Here is a 14617-nt window from a genome sequence, read left to right as displayed (position 1 = left end):
TCATGTTGTAGACGCTCACCATTGACTCACTATTGACGACGGTGAGTTAGCTCAGTCGGTAGCGCGTCTGCCTCACGATCCAAAGGTTCGATTCCCGAGTCGTGCTGAGAAATGCTTTATGTAATCATACCGTCCCCTCTATAGTTAGAGGCAAAACACCCTGTCCCTCGAATAGGACATAAAATGGAGCGCGAGTCACGACTCATGTATGTAAAAGATCCCGCTTCATTATTCATTGCAAAAGAGCAGGGTGTTTAACCCTATGTGCCGGTGAAGTGGTCCGGCCTAATATCCACCTGGACCCCATGGAAGACCAGCTATTACAGCTGAATATAGGATATCCAGCCATCTTCTCAGATGGAAATGAAAAACAAACAAACAAAGGGAAAGTTATCAACATGCTGCTATAGTGGGGAAAACAGATAAAATAAACTTACGTATGCAAGGGTAGTCTCCTGGAAAATACAAAAAAATCTATTCCCAACAATACCATTTACTCGCGTTGAGAGATGGATTCACCAGCTGATACATCTTAATTTTGCCACATGCCACTATCCTATATGATAAATACATCTGGAGATGAAATCAGGGTCTTCTGAAAGGGCTTGCAAACTGGACCTTGTTCGTTACAGTGAACGATAAACGATGCAAAATCCAGACACACTGTAACTTGGTATTCTAGTGGTATCTACTCTTCAAGTCTTGTCATTCTTATGACCAGAAGAAAATATCGAAAAGAATCGTCCACAGATAATCATTTTTTGTCGTTTAAATCGCTAGAATCAATTCCACTTCTGTGGATTAACCGTTTGGAGTAATACTATGTGTTAAACCTCATTTTCTCCCTTGGCTTTTAGTATTTGAAAACTCGATAGCACCTGTCCTCGATCGGAGGGTTGATGAGACTCTGAGGAGATAGGGATTATGATTTTCCATCTCTTTTGTCAAGGATCTGCTATTTAATTTGTACATTACTGTAAGGGCAAAAGAATCTCATGTGAATAAATATTTTGAGTTGCATTGTCAGTATCTCTAGCAATTGCTGTTCAAGTCTTTTTTCCCTAGGTCTAGTGAAACTGTCATTGGTAAGTATAGATAAAACCACAGACAATTTCTATTCCAAGGTCCGTGGTTCGAGACCCCCTGACAGCAGGCGGCCGTGCACCTTTCAAGGCGAGGCGCTCTCCTCATCGCCTATTGTCCTTCGAAGGGGAATTCAAAAAGCCGTTGGTCTTGTGGTTGCTAGCTGTTGATAAAGACAAACATTCACATGACAAATCAAATATGAATTTAATTCATAATCCTTTCCGTTAAAGCATATCAGGTAGAAGAAGTCAGGTTTCCTGTCAGTGAAAGCCCGCATGATTGTACACGGTAATATAGGCCTATTTTCCCATTTAGATGACCGAAAAGTTCCTCCAGATTCGCAACAAAACCAGTGGTTTCAAGACTCATTCTTCGTATATCCACTGTAAGGGACTGGAAACAATTACTTTCCCTTAATTGTAAGCAGTCATTCTTTGGAAACATTAAGGTCAAAGCTAGGAAGACATCGTTAAGCTGTTACATACGCTGTGCGCTTCTCATATCACCAAGTTAGGGTGGATGTGTCTGCAGATGATACTTTGTTGACCAAACCGTTCAGATTCAGATTCAGATTTAAGATAACACTAACTTCGATTACCATCTCCATACATCTTAAAACCGAAGTCTTAAACGACTGCATCATGATTGTTTGCTTTCAACACGATTACCTTTATCTAGATCACTCAAATTGTGGCTACCAGCGAGTCCCACTCAAACCCGAGGCCCTGATTGTCGGGGGAGAGCTGGCCCAGGACGGCGAGTACCCATGGATCGCTTCTCTCCAAGAGTTTGACCACCACATCTGCGGCGCCACACTCATCGCGCCTAACTTACTGCTGACGGCAGCGCACTGCATGTAAGTTCGCCTGTCCATGCACGAACGCTCTGCACGTCCGTCCGCACATGGTTAAAATGCCACTTGATTTTTCGAGACCACTTTAGTAAAATTGAGAAGAGTTTATTGTAAAAGCATGTGATGTTACTCAATCCTCTCTTTGCCAGGTGTCAAGAACTGTGGACAGTGGTTACAATAGGCTTACTATGGAGTTTTCTGTGCTAATCGGCGGCACTCCAAGCACACAAAAGGTTGATAAATTCTGTTTTCAGTCGATGTTCACATGGGATAAGTAGCCTTTAAGGCCAATGTTCACAAGAGATAAGTATCCTTTAAGGCCAATTAATCGTCCTATGAATCTTCGTAAGGAACATTTTTTTTTTTCTTTTTGCGCGGAGTGAAATGTGGTGAACATGTTCACTTTTATCCCAAATCTCTGTTTGTTTGGGTTTTTTTAACGTCTGTTGTCATGGATGATTTCTTATGTTTCTTCAGTACTGTTGGGTGATCCCTATAGTTTTTGATCCATAACTCTACTCAATCGGTATAGTAAAATTTCAGGAGTATGGTGACATGGTACTAAGGGCTCTTGACTCTTGGAACGGAAATCATTACTTTGTTACCCAAAATGTCACATATTTTGACCCAGTTGCTAAAAAAAAAAAAAAAATGTGTGGGCCCTACCAATGATGTGGTAATAATAACACTGTGATAATAGTGAATAGGCTCTTTCTTGTCAATGAGGCCATTATTTATCATCACTATTTAAAAGTTGTAAACATCATCATTGACAGCATTACCACCATCATTTTGGTTGTCGTGGCAAAGGACTATAGTTGATTAAGACGCAGAACATCGCGAACCCTCGGTATATCGGCTAAAACTCATATACAAATCTCGTTTCGTGCGTTGCTGTACTTTAATGGGAAAATGCAATCAAACGGACCACTGCCCTTGTCGGGGCCATCTCTTTATTAGCTGCATGGGCAAATATTCCAGTGATATCTTAAAGTAGGCAGGCGTCTTCTTTGATCTTAGCACGTCCTCCGTCTTAAACAAGCATGACCATGACAAAAAGGAAGTACATAAGAAACTAAGCTGCATTACCGACAGCAAAGTAAATTTGGATATCTTATGAAAATATCGTCTTGTGATCATTATGCGTAACGCGCTTGGTAACAGTCAACTGCATCAGACGGCGACATAAGTGTTATACGATAATGATTCACCAAACAAGTGTGACAAACGCAGTAGAGAAACAAAAAAGAATCCATACGATAAACAAATCAAAGTAAGAATAAGGATAAAAAACGGCGGACTGGGTAAGATCAACAAGCGCGTCCTTTGATTGCAGCACCGACAAAAAGAGGTTAATGCATGATACATCATACTCGAAAGGCGCAAAGTTGGGGAAAATACCTCTTTAAATCATTATGACAGGACGCCTGTGGTTGCTTGATTACTCGACATCAGATGCGGCGTAAGGAGGAGACGAACATGATGAGGTGGGCTGAGAAGAAAAGACGAGGAAGTGAAATGAACAAATTACGGGGACACAAATGGTTAAACACGAGTGCAATGATAAGGTACCCTGGATGCATCTTGAAGATTCACGTCCTTGGAGGAACATTAAATCACAACATTAAGTCTCAAGGAGGGAGGGGGAGGGGGGACCAGTAAATGTCGAGGTCAAGATTGAGATCTCTCTAATGATTAGTCACGTAATCCTTCACCTTTAATTCGGTGATATTGCCTTGTTGTATGCTGCCAATAGAATCGGTCACGTCCTTAACGGCAGGGTTTATTGGGTATCTTTATAGCTGCCCCACAGCATTTGAACAGTAGTAGATGCAGGAATAATGACGCATTTGCGCATCAAGAAAGCTGGTGCAGATCGAGCCTACGTCTTTTGACGCATTCTATGCTTCTCATGTGTTTGTTTGTTGTTGTTTTTTTCTGGCTGTTCTATTTCTCTTCTTCATATCATCTGCTTTCACTTTCATTCTTTTTAATGTCAAACTCTTGTCCGCCAGTTTCGGGCTAACTAATCAACCCATTGTAATGCCGTTGGTCCTTTGCATTTCAATGTTCTACGACTGCATCTTCATCTTGATCTGTGATTCTTTTTTAGTCACATGCATCTTTTTATGACAGTTCACAAACAACGAATGCCACTTCTTTTTAGGACCATTTTAGTTACCTACCGACATCGAACTGTTCTTGCCTAAAGTTTCTGACAGAGCATGTCTAGTGTTGGCTCAAATGCTGCCAATCTTTTGTGTTAGGACACTGCGTCCGTGCACGCGAAGTCTTCTATAGTACACATTACTATAATCATAGTAAAGTATTCCTCAAGATGTAGGCCTTCGTCTGTTAATGTCTTATGTTGGCATGGAGAGTTTGCATAACTCATACGAAGTTTTTGTAATGAAGATGCCAAGATGTAAAGACTCCTTCGTTATTTTATTCGCGCAGTTGTATGGCAAACTTTGTCGACCTTTTTCTTGAGGTGTTTTGTAAACTTTAACAGTCAATTATTAAACCCCAGCGTCACCGATACTCCCCATCACATGTAATGACGTCGACTGGACACAGAGTGATGGTCAGAGAGGTCGCTAATGTCCAGCCAACCGTCACGGCCACCGCTGGTATCTCGCGCAGGGAGCACGCCATAAAAGACCAATGGCGGGAGAGGGCAGAAGCGAAACGAAAAAAAAAATGATGATGATAACAAACAAAACAAACACAACAACAACGACTTTAAAAAAGGGGGAAGAAAGATGCACAACCGATCGTTAAGGACAAGCAACCCTTTACGGCCAATCTTGCGTCTCTAATGACCAAGGAGCTTGGGCTGTGCTGGAAGAACATGGACGGGTGGCCATGGGGTTGTAATTGCGCCTAATGAGACCATAACGCGGGAATGTTTTGCGGTAATGTCTGAGAAGCGCCGTCTCCTGATGATATAGCATCCGGAAGATATATTTTACACATCAGATGGTAGGCATGTATACAGGACTAGCAATGGCGGAACTAATTCCGGCGGAATCCGTACGGCTTCCTCGTGTGTGTCGATGGCTGGCTGTATCTCAAAATCCGTCATTTTGAAAAAAAAAATCAGCGAGAATGTATAAGCGCAATCTCTCAAACAAATTTTGCAGTAACGACGATTAATTGCGTAATTGTAAAACTCTTCGAACCTCCATCGAAGACTTTTAAACTGCTCAACAATTGAGACATATACATACGTAACTTTGTAAAAAATAACAGCCCCACATCACCATAAAATCTTTCGTTTTATTTCATACGTATTTCCATTTCTACTTCAGACTTCTTCTTTTTTCAATACGACGATGCGATGGAGTGTTGTACAACGAACATCTTGTACAGGAGATAACAGTGCTGTGCAGAGGGGTCCAATTTAGTACTACATGTCTGAACTTCACAATATGATAAGAGATACAATTTGTTTGATACAAATGCAGTCATAAAAAAAGAAGAAAGTAATTATTCATTCGTTGTACCGTTATACGGTGTCACTTCACGTTTCAAGCGACAAATGGGGTGCAACGTAATGCCTGAAACTTCAATGTCGATCGACGGTAAAATCAAATTGTGAATAATACGTTCCAAAATAATGTCTTCATTTCCTGGAATAAGTAATTGCCACACTTCATAAATGTATCATCGTGATGTTAGCTTATACTACTGCTAGTGATGTCGCACTATTATTGAAAATGGGGTTCCTCTTTAGAAAAAACAACAACAACACAAAACAAGTAAACAAACAAATAAAACAATGCAAACAATCATCAACAAAAATGAACATTATCAATCATAATGTCAGTTGAGAATCAGAGAGGTAATCCTAATCCTGTCTACCTACTCGTGCTGCATCCTTCTTTTTTTTTGTTACAGTTGTAAATAGTTGTAGGAGTCTAAGCTTCATCTGCACCCTCTTTTTGCCAAGACGATATAGGTAAAAACCGAGACGAGATAGGAATTGAACCCCTATAAGCTTAATACCTCGCGTTGAGTACAATACAGTACCACGAAGCCAATGCGCCTTAATTGTGTATAAGGATAACCCTAATTATTGCCGTTGGCATGCTTCATTTGGTTGGATTTCACAAGTAAAACGATGCTTTGTTCTTGACATTCGCAAGTATCAGGGATCAGTCTCGTTCCAAATACGGCAACGTGCTGCATTAAATAACACTGATCAACATTCTTAGTCAGGGTAACATTGTAAAATAGTATTCCCTCGGAGGATGTACACTTCAAATGCCAGCCGTTATTGCAAAGTTTTATTTGCTGCTCACTGAAATGATTTCTGATAATACCATTTGACAAAGCTGGTATATAACGATACCCTCATAGCTGCATAAGCGAGCTTTAGATCTGCGTCACGAACGCTACAGACGACGCTACTAGGCTACAAATGGTGTTCTGTACATTCGCGAGACAGCGTTGTCTTAGCGTTCGCGTCGCAGATGTAATGCTCCCTAATATCTGTTTACGAACGGAATGAGCATTGATTTGTAATCCTATTTTGAATAGAGAGGTCCTGAACGACGCCTCAATATACAGCGCACTCATGGGAACCAATAACGTATACGATCATCCCGAAACGGCTCAGGCAGCGACGGCCGAAGAAATCTTTCTCCATCCCAACTACGATCGGGAATTCACCGACTTCGACATCGCGGTCATCCGGCTGCAGACACCCATGAACCTGACCGACTACGTCACCACTGCTTGCCTGCCGACGAGAGATATGAAGAGCGTATTCGAGAGGGAGCGGACGGTTACTATGTCCGGGTGGGGCACCCTCTACCAGGGAGGTAAGCATCAAGGAGTAACAAGAAAGGTGAAAGGAACGACAGAGATAAGAAGAAGAGTAGAGGGTAAATCAAGGAGACGGGGGGGGGGGGGAGGTGCGCTCATACACACTTACAGAGAGACGAGAAACGGAAATTATGTTTTCATGAATTTCATATCGTTCCAGTTCAAGTTGATTTATTTCATTTCCAACAAACAAATAATTAGGAATACAATGAACGTATTTATCAATATGGTAGAGGCAGAAACAAAATTGCTGGAAATGGCGGGGACTGCTAAAAAGCGTAATAAAAATCGTAATAAAATCACTTAAGCAATGAATTCTATCATATCATTCAGAGTGGATGGTCGAATAGAGGCGGATTATTGAGGGAAATTTTGAACAGTTTGAAAATATTTCAAGAGCTGGGAAGATTTCAAGAAACATGAAAAATATATATAGAGAGAAAGAGCTACAAAATCGATAAAAGGTGCAATGTTAGAATTGGTTAAGTGTTGCTTATGGATTTAGCTTATATCTTGAAGGTTTTTAGAAAAAATGAAGACAGAAATGAAAAGGAAGAGAGTCTTAAGTTACCGAAATCGCGTGAGAGATAGAGATAATGAGAAAAAGAAAGGAGAAAGAAAAAAGAGGGAAGAGAAAGAGAGGTGAGGGAGGTTAAAAGGGAAAGAAGGAATCCAAGAATGAGAATGGCAATCGTGACAGCCAGGAATCATTTTCATTTGTAATTTCGTTCGAACACGAGTATCAAGATTGTCTCCCATCGATTATCCGCCAAGCTGTCTTATGCATCGAAGGCTCTGTATGGCTGATGCCCAGAGAAATGATTTCAGAGGTCTCAGTTTTTGCATAAGTTCAGGATTTTTAATGATTTATATTTATGGTATTGAATGTTTAATTCATACTTTGATTTTTTTTTGGGGGGGGAGGGGGAGGGGTAATGCACTTTATAACATTGATATATGTATGACACAGCAATTCAGTCTTGTTTATAGGACTGCGACTGTGGATCCGTGTAAATAAATGTATGCCTTTACCATGTGAGTCATGAAAAATGCCCAACTTTTCAATTCAGGTTAATCGTACTCATATAGTATGTTTTGGCCTTAAACAGAGAGGTTTGGTTTAGAGCATAACACAATCACAGTAAATGCCCTGAATATCAAATAAGTGGTGACAGATTCAACTGCAGCGTTCGAAAATAGTTATGCAAATTATATGTGGGGACATTTATTGATATCGTGTTTCTCTGTATCACAATCCACCCACACCTAGAATAAGGCAAACAATGTTAACTGCCACGACGGCGGCTGCACGCGCAGAATTATACATCGAGTTGGGTTAATCAATGCGATTGTTGACGGGCGGAGTATCGCAGTCTCGCCGAAACAATAACAAGATAGCGAAAATAACCAAGAGCGGTATTCAAATTGATGTCCATCAAAATACTAGTATTCGATGCTGCTCTGTTCTGAGAAGTTTTTTGGCCCATGGGAGATCGCATTTTATGCGTCGTTTTCAGTCGATTTGCCAAGGAGTGAGGACAGTTATCTGTCGTTTTCTAGGACGTCTGACTGATCAGCTACGGGAGGTAAGCGTCCCCCTGGTGAACCTCACTCAGTGCAGAGAGGAGTACAAGCCGTTCCCAATCACCGACAACATGATCTGCACCGGGCCGAAAGAGGGCGGCAAAGACTCCTGCCAGGTTCGATTACCACAATTTAACTGTGAATCAGTAAAATGCTGTTATAACAAGGAGGTAATGTGCACGACATACTCTGACTTAAGAATCGAGGTAACAGCACTCCGAAAGCACACAAACTATAGTGATCCTAATGTCAAAACACTCATACATTTCTCAAGAGTGAAGAATTTCTCAAATAGTATCCTAAATCCCGTTGTTATAATATCTTAGGAGCCGCCAAGGGATGTAATTGCATGTTTTCCGTGGACCTCCTCCTCAACCAAATTGGTAAATTACCATTACTGTTACTATTATTACATGTATTACCATTATATTCCTTCTCCTACTACTACTAGTACTACTTCTGCTATTGTTATTGTTGTTGTTATTGTTTTTTATCATAATTGCTATTGTTATCGTTGTCTGTTTGGTTCAGGGTGATAGTGGGGGACCAACTGTGACAAAAGAGGGGGACAGGTGGTGGCTGGTAGGGGTAATCATCGGAGGAGTGGGATGCGCCGTACCAGGCTTCAGGGGTGTGTCATCCAGTACCATTGCTTTCCAGGACTGGATCCAGCCCATCTTCGAAGGAAGGGATCCAACAAGAAGTAAGATATAAAAAAGCTAGCAAAGAACTAAAATAAACGAACGCATATCACCTTACGTGCCGTCATTACTTTGGTAGAGATATGAGTACAATCTCTTCCTCATTGTGATCAATGCCTTGTTGTCTAGGGTCATTTGCTTGTTTTCCAAACGCTTGCACACACACATCCAAACATATTATGAAGATAAAGATGGTTAGTAGAAAATAAACGCACTCCAACATTTTTAATACCGTGTAAAGAAAATCGAAATAAAGCATTCATCATTGAATTCAACATTTGTTATTGTTGTTGTTGTTGTTGTGTAATTGTCACATCTTTTTTTTTCTCTCTCTCATTTACCAAGAGGTGGTGACGTGTAAAGAAGGGGAATTCCCGTGCCAGGGTGGATGGTGCGTGCCATACTACGCAAAGTGTGACGGGTTTCCCGATTGTCGTATGGAGACCGATGAGCTGTACTGTGGTGAATATGTGAACAAAAATACATAGTTATGGAAATAAAGAGTAAACGCAGAAGCAAGGGAGGATGATATATGTATCCATAATCATATAATGTAGGCCTACATAATCATTCTTCTTTACTTGTGCGTTTATGTTAAAGATGATATTGCTCCCCTTTCCACCAGAAAGAGGTGGGGAGGATAATCATGTACTCTTTCATTATGATAAAATGTTCAAAATATGTTAAATTTTCTTTCTACTTCCTTCATATCGTTGCTCTGGTGTTACATCATGGATTGTTGTCGTCTTCTTATCCAGCGATGACATCACATGGATTCACGAAGTTTTTAAGCATTCATAACTTTTGAACGGATTGTCCGATTTCATTCAAACGTCACTTTGTGTATTTTTACTCACTCATATTTCTACATCAACTGAATTTTAAATATATGTATATGTTGTGTAACATTTCCTTTTAAACGACAATTCCAGACGCACAAACGCACTGGAATCAAAACCATCCGAAATGTCTAAAAGCAAAAGGTTCTGACATTGTGTGTATATCAAAAGATATGAAGTCAAGCTATGAAGTGCAAACTCGCTTAATATTGCTTAAAGTTTCTCTGTAGACAGTGCAATGTCTGCTGAGGTGCCAGCGTGCAGAATTGTACTGATTCATTGTGATTCTCCATCAGTTTTTCACATTAATCTTTCTAGATAGTAGAGACGAATGAGTTGTAATAAAGTTTTTAACTTTTATTGTAAGCTTTCATTGTGAGTTCATATCTACTGAAGAAGTAAGATACGTCATTCAAATTTCTTCAGGTGCAAAGAATAGAGCACTTGGGAACAATCATAGTGTGTTATGAGCAACACGTATGCATGAGCAAAATGTGATGACCAGGGGGGCGTTTCATCAACGAGTTCGTCTGAGGTTTTCACCGACAATTTGCTATCAGCCAATCAGACGCAGGGATTTCAGTAGCTTTTGACAGTTGTCAGTGTAAATCACTGACAAAAAGTTTCATGAAACGGTCCCCAGCTTGGCTACTGTACATGCCGGTCTTGATGGGCTTACTATAGTATGATCATATTACGTGATTATTATGATTATACATCTTATACCTTCAGATGGCGTCTTGAAACTTTTCGACCCCTTCTTCTACCGGAGAGTGTCCAATAAATCGGCCACGCGGGCGGTCCCCGCCAGTGATCTGCACCGGTGCGCCAAGCAGTGCCTCGATGCCGGCGCTGAGTGCGGCGTGTTCGAGTTCTACATGGACGATTCCGACCTCGAGACAGGCGATAACGAGACGGAGCCGTCGTATAAGTGCGTCATCGCCGAGGCAGGGGAAGACATGATCGCGGTCTCCGTCGCCGAAGCCAGAGCAAGCCATCTCATCCAGTTCGTGAGGAAAGTTAACATCTCAGGTGAGCATATCATAATGACTCGCCTTAGACTCTTCGGTTCATTCCATCGAAGATACTCTCTCCAACACAGACACAGACACATACAGACACACACGACTGGCAACTGCATATATATATATATATATATATATATATATATATATATAGATATATACATACATATATGTATGTAATGCTTAATTACACATAATTATATGCATTATTATACACATGAACAATTTTTAGTCGGATTTGTCTGAGAGCCATATAACATGTTCACTCTTAAACTTCAAACTTTCAAATTTTTATACCTACCTCATAACTTCATACCTGCAGCGCGTAGCATGTGAACCATGAGAATAAGGAGTTTTCAAAGGACAGATGTCGGGCTACTGCATTGCAACCCACCATGTTATGGTCTTATTTCTTCCTTGGAATAGCTCTACACCTTTCTCATGCCGCACTTTGACTCCGCACACCATTTGCTATCTATTGTGTCTCTGTTCTCGCTCACGACGGATGACTTCGTGTGGAAAGTACATGTATTCTGATTTGAATGAACTAAATTTGTCTGCGCAGAGAGTGTAGTTATAGACGTTTCTGTTTTATTGATACTCTCCGTATTAAGGCGAGATCACAAACTCGGTATGCAGTAAGTAACGCGGGTTCAAATTTGTTTTTATACTGTTATGATTTCGTCCACCACTACTACTGAAACTGTCCGGTACCCATCAATAAATAGTTCTTTCCGCTTCCATTCCACCCCCCCCCCCCCACACACACTATATATATAATTTGCTACCTATATGACGTTTACTATGCCAGTAAGTAGGCTTGATATCTTGAATTACAAATTGCCATGATAAGCTTGCGATTAATTTACTTGTGTTTCAGTTGGAGATAATCCCGTTTACGTATCCAGCACGGACGTGATTTTGTCGCCTTCTTACCTTACCGCCGTTTCAACCAATATGTTGTCATCGTCTGCACAAACCTGGACCATTCGTCTCTCAGAGCTCAGTTTTAACACGCTCGTTTTCAAGGTCCTCGCTATCCGGGGAAAGGTCGACTGCGGGAGCTGGTCGACATTCGCTCTCCTCTCCATCAACGGGGCCGCAAACACGACGTCGAGATCAGGCAGCGTCGGTATCTCACGGTGCCTAAGTGGGTTCGCCCCAGACGAGGTTTTCCACGTAAGCTCGCCGGTAACGGTCATCACTTACTACGCATCAGACATGCAGAATCTGGGCTTCATGCTAGAATATGATGCCGGTAGGTCTAAACTTAGCGATATTCGCTTGGTATTTGATAACATCTCATTTAACCAGATTTACTTTTCTGAATTGTTTCGCTCGTTAATATTTTTGATGGGAAAACGTTCAATTTCTTGCGCCTATTTGATATACAAAAGTGTATGAACAATCAACGAGTTTGTCCGTAATTCATTCCTTTGTCTCGTTCTGAGACTTCTCGGCATTTATAAAAGGTTCGGAAGAGCGTAAACGTTTTGAAACGCGGTCATAATTGGAATTATACTGATTTTCCATCCAGAATGGCGCTGCGACGAAAAATTCACGGCGGCGCCCGGTTCGCTGAGCTCTCCTCGATTCCACATGCCCAACCATCTGTACCCGCCCAACATTCTCTGTCGGTACGCCATCGACGCCCCGGCCGACAAGCGCGTCGCCCTCGAAATCGCCTCCTACATCATCGAGCCAGACATGGAGGAAGGCGCCTGCGACTTCGACAGCCTCAGCGTGTTCGACGGGAACGACACCAGGAGCCCGCGGCTGGAGTATCTTTGCGGATTCGGCACCGGCCCCGTGTCCGTACTCTCCGAGTCTAGTTCACTCTATATAGTCTTCTTGACGGACGAGTCAGGACAGTACCCGGGCTTTGCCGCTTCCTTCTCCTTCGTTGACCCTCCCACCAACGACAGCCACGCGGACGTTGAATTCTCATCAAGTACGTCAACACATGTTTTTTATTTCCCAAAAAAAAATTAGAAAAAGGAGTCCCACGTACTCCAGTTGATTAACAAACTTAATATTCAATCCAATTCAATTTTTTTATTTTCATTTTTTTCCAACAAAACATAACACAGCATAAATCATGAATCATATCATAGGCATACACTGTGCAAAGAATGAATGACAGTCAACAAATGAAGATATTCATGCATATAGGCAATTATACAATGTTACGTTTAAAGAAAAAAAGAATTGAGAGGTCCATTAAAAAGCATGCTTGTATACTGTGAACCACTCAAAGGTTTCTTATGAAAACACTTGTTTGCAAGTACTCAGCACAATAATAGTTAAGACAGGACGGAACAAGACACAAGAAACACAACAACATGAAATGACTTGCCTGAAGGGTATACCAGTGCCGGATCCAGGCGGGGCGCACCGGGTTATTTTTTGGTTAAAACAAAAGAAATAAAAAGAAAAAATGGAGGGGGCACGCTCCCCCTATATTTTGTAAAGGCGCCCCTCCCCATTTACGGAATTCCTGGATTCGCCCCTGTATACCATTGAGAGGAATGGTATACCCTTTATGGTATAAAGTGGCAAACGTATGTAACGTATCTCATCTGTTACAATTATCCACTCGTGTCATACGGGCCTTTTAAATACATCATGCCTTTGCAAAGTTTTCCTTCGATATGAATTATATAGACGAATGTAAGTACAGAACCTCAGAGGAATAATGCACTAAATTAACCATTACCGCGTGACATACCGACTGAATCGTTTAAAAAAAGATAAATGTTCCAGCATAGTATCGTTCACATCTACTGAAGCTATCGCCGTCCTTAACGCGGCGAACGATGTCTTGGCAAACACAGAGTAGCTGGTGCGATAATCAATCATGCGTCGTACTTTTCGGATGTATTATTTCCCACATAATATCTTCCTCTTGACTTCTGCCATTTAGGATTTATTGCTTTTGCGGCTTCTTCAAATATTTCACAATAATCCAAGTTGTATCCGGTGACACCAACGTGTCAGTTTTAGATGACATCGCCCCTAAGTATTCTGAGGAATTAGATCATGTCTCCCGCCCACAGTGAATATTGCAATAAAGTTCAATATCTACCTTTAAATCAGATTATGAATATAAATCGAATGCTACAATGATCTGGTAATCTATATGAGTAGCGGCATAGAATGGATCTACCAGTGGTATATCATATCGTATTTGTGATGTCTTGTTTGACATTTCGTTACCATGACGATTTGATGTTGTGGTCTTTGCGATGCGATCAAAGATATGGCGTGTGCCCTTATGTGAAGCGCACAACAAAGCACCAAACTGCCAATTCGTTATAATTGGGACGCATTTTTCACACTTTTTAGATTATCAAATCTTTTCTCATATTCTTCTATGTTTTATTCATTGATATTTCCCCCAATATTATTCTATTTTCCCCCTTTGATATATTAGCATCAGGATGGACGTCAACAACTCGGCCTCCTACTACTCAACCAACCTCGATCTCTGCGGAAGCAACAGCTACTCCCAGGCCTCTCCCTCTAAGCCCACGGGCGCGTATTCAGTCAGTGTTTAAAGTCGCTCTCACCACTGTACTGATAACGTTTATAATCATCGCCATTGTATTCGCCATCCTCTACTGCCGCTTGAGAAGAGAGAACGCCAAACTGAAGGAGAATCTCAGCCTCTATCAGAACGGCAAAATGATCAGTCTGTGA

General features: G+C 41.3%; 1 protein-coding gene across 1 annotated transcript in view; it reads left to right on the top strand.

Moving 5' to 3' along the window:
- Positions 1-14617, top strand: part of LOC139718817 (uncharacterized) — a 53576-nt gene extending 38959 nt beyond the window's left edge. Inside the window, exons 3-11 of the mRNA XM_071630281.1 lie at positions 1765-1942; positions 6482-6765; positions 8330-8469; positions 8885-9056; positions 9400-9516; positions 10626-10925; positions 11799-12176; positions 12456-12869; positions 14352-14617. Coding sequence (XP_071486382.1) covers positions 1765-1942; positions 6482-6765; positions 8330-8469; positions 8885-9056; positions 9400-9516; positions 10626-10925; positions 11799-12176; positions 12456-12869; positions 14352-14617 — 2249 coding nt within the window. The remainder of the gene's footprint in view (positions 1-1764; positions 1943-6481; positions 6766-8329; positions 8470-8884; positions 9057-9399; positions 9517-10625; positions 10926-11798; positions 12177-12455; positions 12870-14351) is intronic.

The sequence above is a fragment of the Diadema antillarum genome, unplaced genomic scaffold (genome assembly GCF_040938485.1).
Source record: "Diadema antillarum isolate AM-2024a unplaced genomic scaffold, OU_Dant_1.0 scf00000100, whole genome shotgun sequence".
Classification (NCBI taxonomy): domain Eukaryota; kingdom Metazoa; phylum Echinodermata; class Echinoidea; order Diadematoida; family Diadematidae; genus Diadema; species Diadema antillarum.
The sequence above is the reverse complement of the archived record's forward strand: the minus strand, read 5'-3'. Positions and strand labels throughout refer to the sequence as shown.